This window comes from Nothobranchius furzeri, chromosome 13, assembly GCF_043380555.1.
Source record: "Nothobranchius furzeri strain GRZ-AD chromosome 13, NfurGRZ-RIMD1, whole genome shotgun sequence".
Lineage (NCBI taxonomy): Eukaryota > Metazoa > Chordata > Actinopteri > Cyprinodontiformes > Nothobranchiidae > Nothobranchius > Nothobranchius furzeri.
Genome location: NC_091753.1, coordinates 30,040,325 through 30,061,701, shown reverse-complemented (window position 1 = coordinate 30,061,701; position 21,377 = coordinate 30,040,325). Strand labels below are relative to the sequence as shown.

Here is a 21,377-nt window from a genome sequence, read left to right as displayed (position 1 = left end):
CATAGACTAGCATACGCTGGGTTGTGCTGGTTTAGCTGGGCCAGGACGGGATGCTGGTCTGGCACACTAGCACCAAAACACAACATATGCTGGTTTTTCCAGCAGGGAGAAAGTCGCCAGTTAGTGGTTCAGCAAGGTTTCTTTGACTTGGCACAAAATGGCGACACTGTTTTCTAAAGGAGGCACGGAAACAACAGAAATGTATTACCCTGTTGACTCCTCCCCTCCCAGAAATGCCCACAAACTCGTCAAGTGAACCTTTACTCCACCTTAAAAAACTACTAACATACAGTTGTGTCGTTATTTACCTCCATCAGCTCTGGTGAGAATTTTAGATCTGTCACAATAACTGACGAATTTCCACAGAAACCCATCTCAATAATCAACTATTCCCTAAATACTACTACTTAAATCCTTATAAAGTATGTTTATCATCAGAGGCCAGTAGATTTGAGTCGTTCCCAGTAGAATTCAACTACACAATCACAACCTTTAACCTTTTTATTCCACACACCAACCCTGGTTCACAACAGTAAGAGTCCCTTCTTCTGAATCAAATATAACAGGTGTACAAATTTACAAAAGTTTTCACTACACTGTATAGTAGGCAACGGATGTGCAGTAAACTGCAATAAAGTTGTGAATCCAATTCACTCCAGCAGCGGATTTAAAATCGTCCTCGGCTCGTTTCGTCTGTCGTATTTAAAGTCTTTTCTAAAGGTTAAATAACGGGACAGACAGGAAGTGACATGGCATGTCAGTGACATCCAGTACTTGGATTATGATTGATGTGATAATCCTGCTGAGTAAAGTTTTTAAAGCCTCTATATTAAAAACTGTCAGGAATTTAAAGGGGAAAAAGTCGCCCTGTTGATGATTGTCAGAGTTGCTTCCATCAGCAATAAATAACAAGACAACTGGTAGAATGGATGGCAATGAGCATTTACCCGTCCAACAAACACATCCTTATGCATAGAACCGAACAGGACATTTTTATAATAACATAAGTTCTCTTTGCTCTTTTTACACATAAAAAAGCACACCGATAAAAATAATACATTCTCCAAAGCAGACGGGCAAACGCAGAGTAGACAGGAATGCAAACACAAAAATCTTCTAAAAGACAAACATGGTAGAAGCCAGTAGAAACTGTGTCCATTTCCACAGCGTAGCATTTCTCACCAGTTTCCAGATTTTCCTCAGTGGAATTCCGAACGGCTCACTGCGTTCACTCAAGTGGGAACTTAAGGAAGGTGAGTCCTGATTGGTTGGGCTAGCAGCCAAAAATAAAAAACACTGCAGCCGACTGTGCTCGTCCTACATTTCAGCCCTCTGATTAGTCCTCCCGTCTCCACCAGCTGCATCTTCCTCTACCTCCTCATCTTCTTCCTCGTAATTATTCGCTCCGTTTCGATGGTTCCCCTCCTTTTTTGGTCCTTCCTGGTTTTTCACTTCTGTCTGGGGAGCACAAGAGGAATTAATCCATGCAAGCATTCAATTTTCCCTTTAACACTGATCCTTTCAAAGGATTATGGGTACTCAACATGAGACATTAAGTCTCAAGTAGTATCAAGTAGTCTCACATGGACTCTAATGATTTATTAGATTAAAACTATTTTAAAAAAGCTTGTCCTACAGGCATGAAACCATCTGTGCAGACTGTACCTGGCCTTTATCAAAGACACAAAATACTTTTGTTCTGGAGGTGAGATTTAATTATGATGCTGACGAGTTAAATATCTTCCACAGGAATATTTGCAAACAGTAAAAGCACCTAAATGCGCCACAGAAGAGCAAGAAATGCATATAAACTCTTTTCTAACAAACAAATGATACCAGTTCCAGGTGAGAACCTGACACCATGATGAACTCTGCACCTGACCGCCCTCATTTATCATGACACATCAGGTCTCGTCTCGGTTCAAATTACCAGAACACAGCACCGACGAGACCAGTGAATCCCTGTAAACCACATTTATGTCAGGAAACTTCAATTTAAACAGAAAAGGTGCAAAGTTACTCAACCTAACTCATCTTTATTAATATTGTGCATTTACACAGCTTACGTTGACCAAAGCGCTGCAAAAAACATCAAAACAACAAAAAAATAAACACAGAAAGAGTAATCCACATACCAAAACAAAATAAAACCTTTATTCACCTGAGATAAATGCCAACGAATATGTGATTCTTTAAAAGGATTTTAACTGTAGCCACGCAGGACGCTTGTTTAACAAGGGGATGACGGTTCCACAGTTTAGGAACCACAGCAAAAGCTAGATCTTTCCACATTGTACGCTTTCTAGTTTTCCTCCGATGCAGTTCTGGTGCTAAGCCCGCCCAACAAACGTAGAGGGCAGTGACCGGCACGACTAACTGTTCAGGCCAGCCGTAGACCTGCTGAGGCTACAATGGAGCACAACTGTGTTGATCTGCAGAGCAAAGTCTCTTACTACTCCAACGGTGAGACTGGATTTCTAGGCTACCAAGAGGTAGCATGGAAAAGGAAAACCGCAGAGGACCTAAAACAGAACCTTCCAGAACTCCAAAACCAACAGGAGTGACGAGGGAAGTAAAGTGACTCGGGCTAAAGAACATGTTCCAATCTGAAAGGTATGATTTCAACCAATTAAATGCAGTGCCTCTGATCCTAACCCAGGGCTCTAACTTAGAAGAGAAGAGTAAGAATCCGTTGTATCGGACACCAGAAAGATTCAGGTACAAGAATGATCAAATCACCAGAGAATGAAACCATTAAAAACCATCATCACCACACCATCATACAAGAAAAAAAGAAAAAATATTCCCAGTATATGGGCATAAACATCCATAACCTTTAAAAGTACAGTTTCAGCGCTATGGTGGGCTTTAAGAACAGACTGGAAAATGTCATGTATGTGGCGTTTATCTGGAGGTGATTTATCTGATCAGACACTGATCAGAGACGCTCCAGGACTTGAGACAAGAATGGTAGTTTAGCCATTTTGGCTTCTCCCAGCTGCCGCTAAACATTGAATCCAAGATGAAGGAGTCGATATTATTAACTCATTATGATCAAAACAAATGAATGAACTCTACTTGTTTATTATCCGAGGACTAATTTCTTCATGTTGGTTTGTGACACTGAATCCCTGAGGAACCCACCTGCTCTCCGTTCTCTTCGTTATACGGATCTTCTCCTTCCTCCTCTTCTCCCTGCTCTTCTTCCTCTCTCTTCTGCCCACCAGCTATGTCCTCCTGAGCCTTAGAGACCATACATTCAGCATCGTTTCAGATCAAACATCTAGCAGGAAGCTGCTGAGCTAATCTGATTCTCCAGGTCATTTTTAAACCTGAACATGCCATAAGTCCAGTTTTCTATCCTCGTGTATCTGACTGATATGCTGGAGCAAAGCTTGAATTGGACTTACCTCATCCTCTTCCTGGTACTGGTCATCCAGCGTGTCTTCCTGTTGATCTGGGTTTCCGGCCATCTGAAAACACACAAACCATTAAAGATCCATCCTTCCTCCCGTTTTCGTCTTCACACCATCTCAGCTCTGGATGCTTTCTAGCTGCAGGAACGTCTCTCATGCTAGTTTCTTCTCATCTTCATCTCTGACTCACCACCAGTTTCTCCTCTGCAGCATGCTGTTCGGGTCTTAAGTGAGTGTCGACATGGTGGGCAGGTGCAGCTGGCTCCTCATCCTCTCCTACTCCCTCCTCTTCTTCTTCAGCAGCAGCCCTATGCTGCGGCCGCTCGTCCTCTGCTTCCTCAAACTCGTCCTCTCCTTGGTTGTTGGGGTCGTCCTCAGGGTCCACTTCACCTTCAACACCCTACACAGGATGCAAAATAAACAAAACAAATAAACAAAGCAGGTAAAAATGGTAAAAGAATGAAATTAAAGGACTGAGGAAATCACCTGATGTGGGGGCACCCTGTGATCCACTTCCTGTTTGACCTCCTCCTCCTCGTGTAGCACATGAACTTCTCCCTCTGTACAAACAAAATCATCTGTTTGAGAATTTCACTCAGAAAAAGTAATTATAAAACTAATCAGTTGACTAAAGTAACACTCGTGTGTTAATGACCCGTTTATGACTTTAATAACGTGCGTCATTTATTTAGTATTTCAGGGTCCATGAAAGTGGAAATGAGCAGCAAAGGTTCGTCGTCGTCTGACGATTCATTTCTACATCTGCTGATGTCATCGTTTAGCTACGTGTTCTGGCTCATTCTGTTGGGTGAGAGATGACTCGCGACTGAGACCAAGCTTCCAGACACTAGGCAGCACATTTCACTCCAAAATGGACCCCGAGACAGATGTTGTCAGGACCACCCCTTTTATTTTCCATCATGGGAACCACTGTACACAAACACTATAGACATGTAAATAGATGCTAACTAGTATTTATTGACCATTTGATCAGAAGACATTCTAATCTCACCTTCTTCGTTGGTAGTCTGGTGATAATGAATGTTGTTCTCATACTCGGTCTTCTTCCTAACAAGTGTTGATCGATGACAGAAAGACAAATGGACTCAAACAAGCCAACGATTCATGTTTTTAGTCCCAAGGTGGACCTAAAACCCTCCAGTCTAACCTGTGGTGCTCCTCTCTCATCACTTGCTCTTGCCTGTCAGCCTCTCTGTGTTGCTGCTCCTCTCGTTCCTTCTCCTCCTTTAGCCTCTGCTCCCTGTCCTTCCACACCTTCTCTCTCTGGGCCTGCAGGACTTCCTGTCTGAGCTGGATCTGCCTGCGCTCCTCGGCCCTCTGGGCCTCTAGGCGCCGCTGCTCCTGCTGCTCCTCATAGGCCGACTTCACGTGGCGAACGTCTTGGTGCAGCTCCACATGGTTCTCCTGAAATATCACAAACCATCTGCATCTGAAATGTGTCATTCACAACTTTTAAACATCAGTCCTTCTAAACCCCACTAAAACATGATTTGACGGCGTAAAGCGGGTCCCACCAGCTGAGGCTCTCGTCTCTGTTGAGCCAAGGTGTTCTCATCAGGCTCCTCCTCTTCTTCCTCCTCTAGCTGCTCATCCTGTTGCTGGTCAAGGTCTTCCTCCAGCTTCTGAGGCTGTCCGGCTTGGGCCATCTCCTCCTCTGCCAGCTCCCTCTTCCTCTCTGCCTCCCCCTCTCCATCCTCCTCTCTCTCAGACAAGGCGGGATGCGACACAGTGGGGTGAGACAGAATCTCAGAGTGGGCGTCGGCCTCTTCCTCTTCCCCCTCCTGATGGTTGAGCTGAAAGAACCAACATAAAAGAGACCTTTAGTCTTTCCCTCATGCTCAACACACCCCCTCACCCCCTCCAGCCCGCTCACCCTCGACTCGGTGTCCCAGTGAGTCTCGTGTTTCTCCTGAGCGTGCGACTCTTTGTCAGTATGTTTAGAAACAGGAGTCTGGGACATGGTCACTATGGCGACTGTTTGTAGCTGCTGGGCCCTGTTTTCATGCAGCTGCTTGTACTGATCCACCTGCGCCTAAATAAGACAAAATACAGAAAAAAGGAAGGATGTATCTAAAAGATTAAAACAATCTGCAGCTGACAGGCCTGACTTAAGCAAAGTCCCTGTAGCAAAATTGAAGATTGTGTCCGTGTCCAACTGGAGGTACCAATTCAATGCAGGACAAGCTTTATAACCAATTAGCAAACGCAAGAAGAAAGAAAGAGTGGCAGGAAATGAGAAGAGCGTGAATATCAGTCAGTGGAGATAGAGAGAGAGCATTCAATAAACCATCCAAGCAATTTGAAGGTCATCTCAAGAAGAAACAGGAATGTCTAAAGTAATTAACAAAGCACCAAAGGCAGATTCATCCTCTTCTTTATGCGGCTCTGCAACAATTTTCTGCTGCATGAACATGATCCCATCATGCCGATAACCGTCTGTTGCGTTGTGATGGCATTGAGATGGTTTCCTACCTGAGCTGCAGCCAGCGCACTCTTGTGGTCCTCCAGCGTTAGTGCAAGCTGGTCATGGGCCACCTTCAGGTCTTGATGCTTGATCTGAAAAGTCAGCGTGTTTCATATTAAAAGCTGGCGTTTACACAACAGGTTTGTGGCCTTGAGTTTTCCTTAAGGGTCACAAAAGACCAGAGAAGCCTGTGTGAGTCCTGTTCACCTGAGCATCCTGCAGCTTTAAGTGAATGTCATGGTGAGCTTCTCTCAGCTTCTTATTTTCCTCTCTCAGGTTGTGCACATGCTCTGTCACACATGAACAAAAGGCCTTCAGCTACTCACATGAATCCGTAACAACTAGCCATGGTGCTGGTTTTATTTCCACATGTAAAAGCAGAACTGTGCTTTGATCCTATCTTCATCCACAGTTGATATTTAGTGACACAGGGTCAAATAATCTACGTCGAGTCATTTTGTCTTTACATTTGAAACCTAAAAGCATCACAGTACCATTGAGATGAGAGACTTCCATCTCTTTGGCTTGCTGCAGTTTACTGAAGCGCTCCCTGTGTTCATCCAGCAGCCGGCTATGGTCGTCGCCCTGCGCCTGGTGCTGGTCCTGCAGCTCGTAGTACTGCCTCTTCAGCTCATCGTGCTGATTCTGACGCAACAGGTCACAGACTGTTAGTTGCAGATATTCATACAAATAAAAAGGTAGCATGTGTTGTGAGTATATACAGTGGGATGTGAAAGTTTGGGCAGCCTTGTTAATCTGTATGATTTTCCTTTATGAAACGGTTGATACAATAAAAATTTTCAGTTAAATATATCAAACAGGAGGCAAACAGTGATACTTGAGAAGTGAAATGAAGTTTACAGGCTTTAAAGAAAGTGTGCAATAATTGTTTGAACAAAATTAGACAGGTGCATCCATTTGGGCACCACAAAAAATAAATGAAGTCAATGTTTAGTAGATCCTCCTTTTGCAGAAATAACAGCCTCTAAACGCTTCCTGCGATAGCTTCCAGCGAGAGTCTGGATTCTGGCTGAAGGTATTCTGGACCATTCTTCTTTACAAAACATCTCTAGTTCATTCAGGTCTGATGGCTTCTGAGCATGGACAGCTCTCTTTAACTCACACCACAGATGTTCAATAACATTCAGGTCTGGGGACTGAGATGGTCGTTCAAGAACATTCTACTTGTTCCCCTGCATGAATGCCTTAGTACACATATGTCAGACACAAGGCCCGCGGGCCAGATGCGGCCCGGGGAGCATTTTTATGTGGCCCGCGAGATAAATATCAAAAATATATTAAAACTGACCCACTGGCCAATTTTACCGCAAAGACTACAACTCCCATGATGCTTTGTGGCGTCAGCGCGGAGCCGAAGCGCCCCCTCCTTTGTGTTTTTCCCAGCGTCTGCTGCCGGTGTCTGCAGCTCCGCTGTCTCGGACAAACTAAACACTCCTCTCACTCAGCGCCGAGTTCACTCAGCTGTTTTCTGACGTTGAAGCCCAGAAATGGAGATTCTAGCCGCTCAGTAATGTGTTCACGACTGAAAGAGAAAGTTTTTCAACTAACTTCCAGACAGAGCCAATATAACTCCAGGGAGCAGCGACACGCTCAAACCAGCATGACTCTGTGGTCGCTGTCGTTGTCTTTCCTCCCCGACACACAACAACGTGGTCAAGCTGCTCAGACATGTTCATCAGCACAAACCTATGTGAGCACCTGTTGTCATCTAATGTTGTCATTATCATGATGAAGATGAACAAAACAACAGGAGTCTCCTCCTCAGCTCAGACCAACCCCATGATGCAGGTATCTGGCTGGAACAGGTGAGCATCACAGTAAACCAGTGGAACAAACTGAGCTTTAAATATGTTGGTTTTATGCTCTTTTTCTGCTCCAAAACATGAAAGTTAACAGGTGAGATGTTGCATTTTCATTTAAGATAAAATGATATTTTTATTTTGTTGTTGGCCCGTGAGAAAAGATTTAACCTACAGTAAACAGGAAGTGGAAAGGCTGCAGATAGATGAATAGAATAGAAAATCCCTTTATTGTTCCTCAGTGGGGAAAGCTAGACGTCACCGCAGCGATGACACGTATTACAGGAGAAAAAAAGGAGAATAAAAATAAGAAAAATGAATAAACAAGAAAACATAAATCCTGAAAAGATTTTAAAAATGCTGATTATACCACAAGTAATGAATACCACTGATGTGTTTTATTTGTAACTGACTTGCTCGTGTGTAATTTGGTTATTCCACATTCAGTGTTAATGCAGAAATACGTTTGTTTCCAAATTTAAAGGTTCAAAATTGCATACATGTTGATAAAGAAAATGTGCAAATTTGCGTCACTTTTTCAAAAAATATTAAGTTTGGCCCTCAACTCCGTCCCAGAGTTTCATTTTGGCCCCTTGTGAGTTTGAGTTTGACACCCCTGCCTTAGTAGATTGTGAGCTGTATTTAGAGTCGTTGTCTTGTTGATAACGCCAGCCCCGGTGCAGCTTCAGCTTTGTCACTGAATCCTGGACATTGGTCTCCAGAATCTGCTGATATTGAGTGGAATCCATGCGTCCCTCAACTTTAACAAGATTCCCAGTCCCTGCACTGGCCACACAGCCCACAGCATGATGGAACCACCACCGTGTTTTACTGTAGGTACCAGGTGTTTGTCTTGGAATAATGTTATTTTTCCTCCATGCATAACGCCCTTTGTTATGCTCAAATAAGTCTATTTTAGTTTCATCAATTTACAACACTGGATTCATTAATGAAGCTGGCTTGTCCAAATGTGCTTTAGCAAACATGAAGCAGCTGTTTGTGCTGTGGGTGGAGAAAAGGTTTCCTCTGCATCACTCTCACATGCAGCATCTCCTTGTGTAAAGTGCGCCAAATAGTTGAACGATGCACAGTGACTATCTGCAGCAGGATGATGTTGCAGGTTTTTCGTTAAAGTCCCATCAGTTGTCACACACACTGATGTGTGTGCGAAATTCGACCCATCCCCTGGGGGAGCGGTGAGCTGCAGACACAGCCGCGCTCGGGAACCATTTGGTGGTTTTTGGTGCTGGTCTGTGGGTTGACTCTGACTGTTAACTTGAACTGTGCCTGTGGTCGTCCATTTCCTCAATATGTTCCTAACTGTTGAAACAGACAGCTGAGATCTCTGAGACAGCTTTCTAAACCATGATGGTGAACAATCTTTGTTTTCAGCTCATGTGAGATTTGTTTTGAGACCCCCATGTTGCTGCTCTTCAGAGAATATGCAGAGAGAGAAACTTACAATTGGCCCCTTGAATACTCTCTCATAACTGGAGTCACCTGTGTATGGAGGTCAAAGGTCACTGAGCTGACCAGACTAGTTTCGAGTTCAAATAATTACTTCTAAAGATTTTAGAATCAATAAAATGACAACAGTGCCCACATTTATGCTCCGGCCTAATTTTGTTTAGCCAATTATTATTGCACACTTTCTGTAAATCATATGAACTTGTCTCACTTCTCAAATATCACTGTGTGTGTGTGTCTCTCCTATATGATATATTTAACTGACTTTTGTTTAATCTTAACCAACAATTTATACAGGAAAATCATGAAAATTAACAAGGCTGCCCAAACGTTCACATGCCACTGTAGGAGGGTGTGTTAACACTATAAATAGCCATACCTTTAACACCTGATGCTGCACTTGTAAAGAGTTGATTTTGCTGTTTGCATCTTGCTGTTTTAATGCAAAAAGTTGGGTTAAAAAGCATCTGAAACCATCTTGTTCAAACGTGCACCAACTGTGAAAGTTTAAAAAATGTAAAACAGCTGACCTTCTCCTTGGTCAGAGATTGCTGTGCTTCAAGTTTATAAACCAGATAATCTACAACATAACAAATGAAGTTTATTTTCACTGATCTGCTTCAGCCCCACATTAATCCATTCACAATATGAAGTTATATTATATTACATGAGTATTTCTTGTAGTTGTAGCTCACCTTCTTTGGCCTTTTTGTGCTCTAACCTCTCCTTCTGAAGAGACTTCTCCAACCGGGAGCGATGCTCGTACACCACTGCACATCAGAAACATGGAAGAGGAGAAAAGGGATTGTTTAGGAGAAGCCCTTTGAGTCCAGGTGGAAGGAAAACCAAAAACAGATCTAAAATACAAAATAAATTATGTTGAAAAAAACACAAAACTTGACAAACATTTGCTTTATTTCCATCTGCGTGAATGTTCTGGTAGATGTGACAGCCAGACGTGATATTTACTTAACCCGACAGTGACCTCAGTAAATCTCTCCCCTTGAGAATCCTGCTGATGTGGAGTGAGGTCCAAAAACATTTCAAGACGCTGCCATTTAGCTTGAGGCTGCTTCTTTGGCTGGTTGCCATCTGCTTCACACAGTAGTGAAGTCTCTATGAAGTGGGTCTTTGTGGAGACACTTTCTAAATGTGGCAGTATTATTTACCTTGTTTAATACCTTCTCATTCTGGTAAAACCTCTAGTCAACTTAAATAAAAGCAAAAGCAGATTTCTTAAAAAGGCAACATTTCTAATAATTTCTCCAAATATTTTGTGATAAGGTACGAAACACCGAATAAACATCTTAGGAACAGGGATATGTTAGAATAGGGGTGTAAGAAAATATCAATACACTGAAATGTTGCGATGCATTGAATTATACTGAACCTATATGTAAAAGCTGAATATGGATTTTTTTAAATTGTGAATTTATATTGTAAACATTTACTATAATTTTTTTGGGTGGTGCAAATCACAATCCGACTGCTAGGTGGCAGCGGTTTTTACCACCTTCATTCTGATGGAACAACCAGCTCTCATAACACGGAAGCATCCTGGAAGTGTTTGACCTGAGCTTTCCAATTAAACAAATACCGTCTGGATTTTAGAACCGTCTCCCTGTATTAGGATGTATCACCAGATTCCTGCCAATACACACCCATAGTTAGAAATCTGAAATACTTATTTTATCATCATAACATCTTTCAACAAAGCCAAACTAAACACAGCATCTTTCATCATAGATCTGTGCACAAATATATGAAAGACAAACAATTACTTTTAGGTTACTGTAATGAAACTGAAACTCACAGGTCACTTTATTAGGCACACCTATCTATTACTAGGCTGGACTTCTTTTTGCCTTCAGAACCTCATTTCTTCATGTCACAACATCCACAAGGTGTTGGGAATATTCCTCAGAGGTTTTGGTCCATGCTGACAGGACATCACCACAAAGTTACATCCATGAAGGGAACCTCCTACTCCACCATATCCCAAAGGTCCTGGACTGGTTTGAGATCTGGTGACTGTGGATGTTTTTAAGACTCCAGTTAACTCATGTTCATGCTCTAGAGACCAGTTAGAGATCATCTGAGCTTTGTGACATGGTGCATTATTCTGCAGGAAGTAGCCATCAAAGGATTATTCTATGTGGTCATAAAGAAGGAGAAGGAGAAGAAGAGCTTCACAAGAACAAAAATAAATAAATAATAAAGATTAAAAAAATGATACAAATGTATAAAAGAGAGAAAAGTAAAAAATGGTAATTAAAAAACGTGAGGAAAGGGAAGGAGAAAATGAATAAGAAAAGGTAATCAGTGGATTCTGGGAAAGGCAGAATTGGTAGAAAGTGCTGAATGAAGAGAAGATGGTGATGAAGGATCAACCGAAGATCACACAAAAGCCAGCATGATAAAAGGAAGGTAGGCTGTGGGGTTTAAATAAGACTCATGTGGTCCCAATGGGTCAAAAGTGGGACAAAAACATCACCACCACATCATTATCTCACCAGCAGCCTGGACCGTTGATACAGAATGTTGCAGCTGAAATCCAGACTCATTTGACCAGGAAACAATTCCAGTTCTGGTGATCCTGTAGGAATTGTAGCCACAGGTTCCTGTTCTAAGCTGACAGAAGAGACACCTGGTGGTCTTCTGCTGCTGGAGTCTATCTGCTTCAAGGTTCAACTTGTTGTGGTTCAGAGATGATGTTTGGGTGGCCTTGGGTAACTTTATTAGAAAGTTTCCCCATTCACGGATTTCTAGCTATCAGTTTATAGTTTGAATGCTGTAGAGCATTCAAACTATAGTGACCCTGTTTCTCTTTATTACTATTGTTATAGTTTAAAGTTTATTATTATTCTGCTTCCGTACGTGATTTGGCATTTAACTACTTCCACAGTTCTTCAACTATTTACACAATTTTGGTATCTAAACGTTCAGCTCGTTCAGCTTATGCCGGCAATGACTTTTGGTACTAAAATATTTTATACATTTTGAGATATTCAGCTTTTTCTGCGATTTTTGGTCCCACTGAAATGAATGGGATTGCTCAATTTTCAGCTAAATCCTATCACTTTTTTGAACTCTTACTCTTATAGGTTAACTTTAACCTAGAGACTTCATTCAAGTTTCAACAAACTCACAGGACTTTCAGCTATTACTGGTTACAAAATCTTTTGTTCATTTCTTTGAGAATATTCAAAATTTAAAAAATGTCTCTCACCACTCTAACCTGAAGATTCCACACTCAACTTTTGATCTTCACATTTTCTGGAAACAACTCTTTCCAACACCCACACCGTTTGGACTACTGAAACTCATTTGCCAATTTAGCTTATTTTCACCTTCACTTCAGCTATTCAACAACTTCAGCAATCACTTACCAAATTTAGCATAAGCTGCTAATTTCACAGTTCAGCTAAATGTAAAAATTAAACTGTTAAACTTGTCCAACTGAAAAAACAGGTGTTTAGACATTTTAGCTGTCCAGATTTTTGTACAATGTTCACAGATTTCAGTTTTTGCTGTTTAGGATTATTTTTCTCCATTATTCACTTACTTTTTGTGCTTTATTTGCTTGTTAGTGATTTTTGCTTCTACATCTTTCAACACATTCAGCTCATTTGGACAGTTTTGCTTACTTTCAGCTAGGGATGAGCGACTACACCGCTATCTGTATCTGTTCAACCATCTAAATTAAGCTGTATCTGTATCTGAACTCTGAGTGGGCGTGGCCTAACCCAAAAGTGGGTGTTGTTTAACTGGAAGTGGGTGTGGTTTACATCAATACTTTATTTTAAGTCTGATCAGAAGTTGCTATGTGTATTATTTGAAAACTATTTACAGAGCAGCCTAAGAGTTGAGATTAAATGTTTTGATCACAATAGTAAAGGAACTATGACAGAACAAGTTTTTCAATAAAATCAGAACATTAATATTTAAGTGCATGAATTAAAAGAGAGAGAGAGAGAGAGAGAGAGAGAGAGAGAGAGAGAGAGAGAGAGAGAGAGAGAGAGAGAGAGAGAGAGAGAGAGAGAGAGAGAGAGAGAGAGAGAGAGAGAGAGAGAGAGAGAGAAGAAAAGATCTTTTCTATAGCACCTCTCAAGATAAAAATCACGGGGCGCTTCACAAAAACAAAACGTAAAAATAGAAAAAAGAATTTAGAAAATGATTAAAATATATTTCAAATGAGCAAAAAAATGACAACTGTGATTTAAAAATGTAAAGAAAGAGAGAGAGTGAATAGGAAAGAGGGAGTGGATCCTGAGGAAGAGGAGAGAGAGGAAAAAAACGACTGCAGAGGAGGCAGTGACTGACGCAGCACGAGCCGTTTTCAGCTCTGTCTTGTCAAATGCACCACGTACGTTACGAAAAAAGTAACTTTAAATAACTTTAAAGTAACTTTAAAAAAAAGCAAACTGAAGAAAACATAGGGAGTACTGAAGAAATGTGAACAGTGAAGCAAGCACAGAGAGATCCGTTACTGTCTGTGAGTGTGCGTGGATGGACCGGACGCAGACTGAACTGTGAGCGCCCGGCTGCAGTTTTGTGTGTAAGGAGGGGTGGGCGCTCTATTTGACTGGCCAATCACAGAGCGTGAAGACAGTCAGTTACCCAATGTGGATTTTCCTTCAGCACAATTACAGATATTTACGAGTTTTACTCGTTTCATGCTCGTACTTGTCAAAAATGCTTTATCCGTATCGGATACTCGTCTGAAACGAGGATCCGGCTCATCCCTACTTTCAGCTTCAGTTCAGCTATTAAGTTGATTCAGCTAACAGTTTAAGCTATCCAGCATTCAAACAGCATTTCTGCAAGAAATGCAATTCATCTAGTTTATTTTATTTATTTATTTATTTATTTATTTATTTGTCTACAAAGCTTAGAACAAAAGTTTTAAGTCATGTACCTTATGAGGAGGGCAGTTGTGTAGATTCAACAAATGACTGACCTTTTCTTTTCTTTTTTTAACAATGTTACTAAAGAAGAAATCTAATCTAACAAGGTGGCATTCCATAATGAGAATGTGTTTCCTTTGCAATGTTGTCAAACAACATAGCGTGGATCTTTTTTTGCTGTTGCAGAATTTTATTTAAATGTATTTTTACTTTCAAAAATAACATCTGCATAATACTCTCTTTACTTTATTTAAGTGTATGACTTAAGCACTGAGCAGCGCACAATGTAAGATTTAACAGTTAGTTAAATTTAGAGTTCAATAACTGATTCAGCTTCAGAAGTGTTGTGCATCAACTGATGTTATTAGTGACATTTTAGCACGAAAATAAGTTGAAAAAAGGTCTAAATAGCAGTCATGAAAATCAGCTGTACATATTGGCCATCGGCTTATCATGTCTCCTACATATTTGCATCGGTATCAGCAATAGAAAAAACAATATTGGTCAGACTCTGAAGTTGCGTTTTTTCTTCTTTTGAGCCTGAAACTAAATTAGGTAGGAAATGAAATAAAATTAACTCTTCAACTTGACAATATCTGGCTGTAGTGATTTAATCAAACGCAGGAATGCATGTAATCTGTAGTTAAACGTAAAGCTAAAACAAAGATAGTTGGTGTCATACAGACTGGGTAAAGGTGAAAACTTCAGTTCACTATAATGGCTTGTGGTTAAAACCTATTCACAAATTCATTTATTTAAAATAAAAATAAAAAAAACTGTTTCTCTTGCCTTTTCACTTGCTATAATCATATTAGCTTTTCTCTTCGTGGGACTGTCTTATGGGTTATTTTCTGAAAACCCATCAGCCTAAACAAAAGTAGCACTATAAGCAACTTTCTGATGTATTTTGTTATTTTACATTAATGCACAATTTTCACACTTAACACCCATTTTTAAAACAGCACCATGGATAAGTGTACAAGCTCTTTGAAATTTGATTTAGCTCGATTAGCTTCATGAAACATTCAACGATTCATGTAAGATAAATAAACTGGACTCTGAGAAAGTTTAAGTCCCATTAATCATCACATGCTGGTGAAATTCATCTCCAAATTTGACCCATTCTCGTGCGGAGTGGTGAGCTGCAGCTGTGGCTACGCTTAGGAACTATTTGGTGGTTTAACCCCCCAATCCAACCCCTTAAAACTGAGTGTCAAGCAGGGAGGCATTGGGTCCCATTTTTAAAGTCTATGGTATGACCCAAGCGTGGATTTGAACCCTGATTTCCCAGTCCCAAGCGGACACTCATACCACAAGGCCACTGAGAAGGTAGAAAGAAAGAAAGAAAGAAAGAAAGAAAGAAAGAAAGAAAGAAAGAAAGAAAGAAAGAAAGAAAGAAAGAAAGAAAGAAAGAAAGAAAGAAAGAAAGAAAGAAAGAAAGAAAGAAAGAAAGAAAGAAAGAAAGAAAGAAAGAAAGAAAGAAAGAAAGAAAGAAAGAAAGAAAGAAAGAAAGAAAGAAAGAAAGGCCTCAACGATGAGACCAACAAATTCCTGTAAGTAGAGTTGGGTGTACTTTGTATAAAAAAAAAAAGAATCTGTCAGCTTTTTCCATCATCGCTTATTTGGTACATCAGTACCGCTCAATGATGTTACACATGTTACTTTGTGGTAATGATATCATCACAAGACTTCTTCTGTGATTTCGTCACTTCCGAAAGGTGAGTGTCCAACCGGTCCCAGCTCGATCGAGCTGTTTACATGCAGAGGGAGTCGGGTTCCTAACACATTATCTGGGTACTTCAGCTCGATCAGAACCAGTTCGCCTTCAGCCAGACTAACGAGTTTATATGAATTTTAAAAACAGACATCAGTCTTTTCAATCATTCGGTTTACTGACACGCATCAAAACGAACTGAATGAGGATTCAACTACAGAGTAAGTCCCTTACTGATTTCTAAGATTAACTTAACGTGAGCCATATCCCTTACATTTCCACAAGAACAGAGACAAGAAAGTTTTGAATTGTTGAAGTTGTTCTCAGACACGTTAAACAGAGTTTCGGTTGGGGTAATTCCCTCATTCAGCTCTACATACCTGTAAGGATTTAGATACCTCAACAATAAAAAAGAAAAAATTAAGTGACAGTCTGTCACAGCTCGACAGTCATTCCCTAGTTCAAGGTATGCTAGATCTTGAGACAGATAGTTCTTAGTTATACATACCAATGTTCTGGACAGCAGTTTAGAGCAGCAGAGGTGAGAGATTATAGCATTTATTAGAAGTACAAGTTGGGAACTTCCACAAAAAAAGACTGGAAACAACTATTGTAATACACGAGTATCCGAGTACTTGAATAAACAACATAGTATTTGATTACAAAAGATTCTATAGCTGTAGCCCTACATTTTAACAGTTTTAAAAACTATACAAACTATGTGATGTACACATTTTGAAAGCATACTTGCCCAATCAAAGTGTCAATTGAACCATTCTAATCAATAACAATTGCTAGCCTGATGTTGTAAAGCCTAACAGCAAATCAATACAGCCGGCTCACAACCCAATCTATGGCTAAACTCTGAATATAGGCCAAAGCAGCATTTAAAGCTTGGCTGTGGATTTAAAGTGGCCCAGGCGTTGTGATTGGTTGAATGAACTAGTCTGTTGCCTAAAAATGGAAATTGTGTGTGTGGTTCACAAGTAGCGCCATAAAGTATTAAGCAGTGTCCTTGCATTTAACCATGAGAAAATCTTCATTCTATCGCTGCAAAGATCCACTTCACTGCAGCATTGCAAAGCTGAAATTGGAGCCATTTGTTGAACAGCTTGGAAAGCTAACCCAACCACTGCTTTGCATACAGGAAATAATGTAATTTTATCTGGGCTGCAAAGAAAACAATAACCTTCATTTACGAGTATGCATATACACTTACACACAAGTGTCTCAGGGCTGGTTTTGTGCTAAATAAATCAGCAGGTGGTCAAGGGCTGATTGGTAGTTAGCTAGCTGCATTGGGTCCTGGGTCTGTGCTACAACCAAAACATATCCTTGGACTTTCTGACAGCCTTATACTGAGAGGATATGAGTGAATAGGGTCTCCATCCAGCTGCATCTAACATAAGTCTCTGTCATTTTAGCCTCAGGTGGAAATGAATCAGATAAGTGAGTTTAACTTTAACAGAATAATATATCAATTTAGGCCAAATTATTTTAAACAATGTGTTTAGGCCATCAAAACAGATAAACAGGAAGCAAACATGCAAAATTCATTGTACAATTAGCAACCTAGTGATTCTAATGTTGCTTTGATATTTACTTTTTTACATCTATATCTTATTTTGGCACAAAAACCGTGAAAGACAAAACATGAATGCATCTGCACTGGTTGTGCAGCACCAGGCTAAAGACCAAAGGTGACAGGTCATGTGCTGCTGTGGCCCCCAGACTCTGGAACTCTCTCCCCCTGAGCCTGAGATCAGTGGACTCAGTGGTCTCCTTTAAAAAGCAGCTGAAGACTCACTTGTTCAAGCTGGCTTTGGTGTGACCTTCATCACCCTTTCCTTGTTCTGCTCTCCCCACCTATTCCACCTTCCTCAGGATCCACTGATTTCCCCCTTTACTACTCACCATCTCTCTTTCTTAACATATTTTAATCACAGTAGTCTATTTTTTGCTCATTTTAAATATATTTTTAATCATTTTCTAAATTCTTTTTTTACATTTTTGTTTTTGTGAAGCGCCTCGTGATTTTTATCTTGAGAGGCGCTATAAAAATTATCTTTTCTTCTTCTTCATTTTACAGACCTGAACTGGATCTGTGAGCAAATTAATGGGTTTTGACTCTTTTGATCAAACGACTGGACTTCAGTTGTATGTTTGCACCACTCATGAAGCAAATTCCCTAGCAATGTGAAACTGTTCATTCACTTGGCAATAAAAAACGATTCTGTTTATCTTGTGAAAAAAAAATTGCCATTCTAACAGTGATTCAATAAACTGACTGGATGTGTATCACGGTGAATACTGATTGCAGGTTTGACAACAGTGGCCATGGCTCTTCTCCTGCTCCCTCCTTCCAGCTGTGTTTGGTAGTAACAGATGTTCAGACTGACCTCAGGCCTGTTAGCATAACCAGACTGTGTGCCAAAAGTAAACCTGACTTCTAAAGGAAGTGTGTGGTCTAATCTTGCTTTCACACTATCCATCTGTAAGAAACCGACGTGTTTAACCAGAAGAGCTTTGTGGTGATTAACGTGAGATCTAAAGCTTAGAAAGCCACTTCAGGTTAAAGGTGAGAGCGTTGCTTGGTCTAAACGAAGATGGCAGCTATGAGGAAGTCGATTTGGGAAATTGTTTATACATCTGAGACACCCTAAAGCAATTCAAGTTTGTCAGCATTTCAACTACAGAGTAAGTCCCTTACTGATTTCTAAGATTAACTTAACATGAGCCATATCCCTTACAAAAATAAAGGACCAGTCTAAATCACTGATTGGCTGGTCTGAATCTGAAAAATCAGATTTTTTTCTTAGTCTGTGATGAGAACATAGCAAAAAGATCTGACATTTTTATGACATGAATCCTAACAGATCTACTAGGTGGGAGTTTTTATTTCCCTAATCATAGTTTTCAGGTTATTCAGATGTAGAGAATTATTTATTAATTGTAGATATGCGAGATACGTTTGAATAATGAGTAGATAACGAACTGGGAAAAATAAAACAAAATCGGCATTGGCTTTCAGGACAAAAATCGGTCAACTCTATAGAAAAGCAAGGACAAATGGTTTTCGTTTGATCCATTAAATGCTACTACCTGTGTCAGGTGTCGCAATGTTACCTTTTTGTGCAACAATTGTTCTTTCTGACCAAAAAGTTACAATTTGGACCAAATGACGAGATGTTTCTTTGTAGAATCGCTACTTTCACTGTGCCGAACTGAAGTGTGGCGGGTCATTAGTCCAGAGACTTCTAAACTTTGCTCTTAAAGGTTGTTTGTTTCTGAGCAAACAAGGAAACGATGAATGTGCGGGTTTGTTAATGGTGCTTCCTGCTGTCAGCTGCGCTCCCTGTCGCCGTGTTTACCTTGGAGCTGCGCCGACAGAGACTCCTGGTGCTGCTGGTACTTCAGCGCCATCGCCTCGGTCCTCTTCAGCTGGGTGTGCATCTCGTAGGACATCATCCCGCCGTAAATCATCCCGCACACCACGGTGACCAGCAGCAGGCACTGGAAGATCCTCCGCTGCCGGCGGGAGCACACCCCGTTTCCCATGTTGGACCCGAACCCCTCCCCGCCGTCTGAACCAGAATGCCCCGTCTCTGCTGCTGGAAACTTCCGACTCAACTTTTTACACTCCCCCCTTCACTCCCCGAGCATTTCCACGCACTAAAGTCCCGAGTTTCGTGCGAACAATTGTTCTCTCATGCGCCACATCCACGCGCGCGAGGCAACTTCAAAGCAGCCGCTCGTGTAGATGTAATGTTTTTTTCTTTTAACTTGTCCTGCTCGGGCTTGTTTTGAAACACAAACGGACTAACCGAGGGCTCACGTTTCCGGGTCGCCTGTTTCGCTCGCCCCCCAGACCCAGCGTACTTCAGAGACGTGCGTGTGCGCAATAGTTTACGGAAAATTTAAGTCCAATTCGAGGCCTCCGAAGTACCTTTAATTTGAGTTACGTGTCAGCCGAGCAGCAGCCTGCCATCGAGCTGCAACTCCGGAGGAAGTCCCTCCTCCAGAGTCACAGATTTCCCTCGACTCGACTCGCGCCTTCAAACATTGGTCACATCCGAGTTCAGTCAAACTGAACTTGCTGGGAGCAACGTGTTGCACACACTTTAGATCAAATCAGTTCATGACTCAAGGACATTTGTTGTTATGTGCTGGGACCACTCTCATTTAGCCATATGCCGCTCAGCTGAAAAGTTAATCCTTAAATTCTTGCAGAAATATGATACAATCAGCCACGTTAACCATCTCATTCACTGTGCTGAAAATAATAATAATAATAATAGTAGTAGTAATAAAAATAATTAGGGACGTTCGATTTTATTGGTCTAACATTAAAGGTGCATTATGTAAGAATATAGTGAGAATTTTAAATGCTGTGTGAGGTTTTCTCCAGATGGAGTGGGACAGACGCCTAGCAATACGTTCCACTTATTTGTCTCAACAGAATACTTACCCAAAGGACACATGAAGCACCGAGACGTTTTTGGTGAGTGTGAAAGGGATCTTTGTGTTCTGTTTGGTCAGCAGAAGTCGAATCATGTCCTCCGACCTTAAAGGAATGCTGTGCAATGCTTTTATATTTTTAAATCATTGTCTTGAGCCAGCATGTGCTAAAATCACCCTTCACAGCATGAGTATTCTGTTGTGGACCTGGAGGGCCGGTCTCCATCTTATTTCCTGCGTGTTTTAGATCACTTTTGTTTACTTTAGTGATGAGCCGCTCATGTAGACACTGATGAAGGCTGCATGGGGAGACATTTCAGCTGTTAGTTTAAAGATTAATGCACAGCGTGGTGATAGGTTTTACTTTTGGTGCTACTAACCAAACTCTAGAGGGGGCTAAAAGCAAACCAAAACGTCCTAGTCTCCCTTTCACTGAGGCCTTCAGTGCTTTGGATGTTCTGGATTCTTTTATTTTGAAATTTCCTAACAACAGAGGGCTGATGAGTTGCTTTTTGAGATCTTTTAGCCTACATCATGCTGTCAGAAAAGGTCTTTAGGCAGTAATGTACAGGTTACAGCTTGGTGTGCCTTTCTGAATTAAAAAGAAGCTCCGTTACCTTTTCACATTGAGCCAACTCAATTTGCATAACTTTCTTCCCTTGATGAAGATAGTTGTTATTTGCTTTGTAAAACTTCTATTTACCTTACATTATCTTACTCTGATATTGATTAAAATTCAGTTCAAAAAATGAATTTGAATGCATTTGTTCTCCAGTGTCTTGTTTAATAACACAACTCCATCCATAAAATAGAAAAGAGGATTCTGATTGAATTTTGTATTTTAAACATCACAACTCACGTTTTTGACTAGAGACAAACACAAGATATACATCTATGTGAAATGGAATAAAGTTTAATTCCAAATGTACCTGGTGAAGTAAATTCTAATTCAGTTTGATCCAAATAACAAGACTGAGAGTCCCAACCGAGACGCGTTTGATGGTTTTGTCATCATTTCTTAGCAGCAACTGTGGACCAGAATCTAACCTGCTGTTTCCGTGACAGAGCAGCTGGTGCTTTCCTCTGCTGTTTTGCTGCAACGAGTCAGTC

General features: G+C 40.8%; 1 protein-coding gene across 3 annotated transcripts; it reads right to left on the bottom strand.

Annotated features, from left to right (window-relative positions):
• Positions 1-487: 487 nt before the first annotated feature.
• On the bottom strand, positions 488-19,987 carry golim4a (golgi integral membrane protein 4a). 3 transcript variants are annotated; one of them, XM_070543478.1, is made up of 16 exons: positions 19,181-19,987; positions 9,884-9,958; positions 9,719-9,768; positions 9,568-9,621; positions 6,396-6,546; positions 6,109-6,191; positions 5,910-5,993; positions 5,311-5,469; positions 4,952-5,230; positions 4,585-4,841; positions 4,429-4,484; positions 3,903-3,976; positions 3,607-3,816; positions 3,411-3,473; positions 3,145-3,243; positions 488-1,458 (listed from the first exon to the last, which is right to left on the bottom strand). In XM_070543478.1, the coding sequence occupies exons 1-16, from the start codon at positions 19,365-19,367 to the stop codon at positions 1,318-1,320; spliced, it is 2,022 nt and encodes a 673-aa protein (XP_070399579.1). In that variant the 5' UTR covers positions 19,368-19,987; the 3' UTR covers positions 488-1,317. The 3 variants fall into 3 exon arrangements, with proteins under 3 accessions (XP_070399579.1, XP_070399580.1, XP_070399581.1); XM_070543479.1 differs by having other exon boundaries at positions 4,618-4,841; XM_070543480.1 differs by having other exon boundaries at positions 1,307-1,454.
• Between the last annotated feature and the right edge of the window lie 1,390 nt (positions 19,988-21,377).

What these genes read in the sequence shown, in the direction of transcription:
- golim4a (XM_070543478.1), bottom strand. Translation starts at nt 19,367, where the DNA reads ATGGGAAACGGGGTGTGCTCCCGCCGGCAGCGGAGGATCTTCCAGTGC. An exon ending in GTGCGCTGGCTGCAGCTCAG is followed by an intron (nt 5,470 to 5,909) that starts GTAGGAAACCAT and finishes TGTCTTATTTAG; the next exon opens with GCGCAGGTGGATCAGTACAA. An exon ending in AGAGACGAGAGCCTCAGCTG is followed by an intron (nt 4,842 to 4,951) that starts GTGGGACCCGCT and finishes GTGATATTTCAG; the next exon opens with GAGAACCATGTGGAGCTGCA.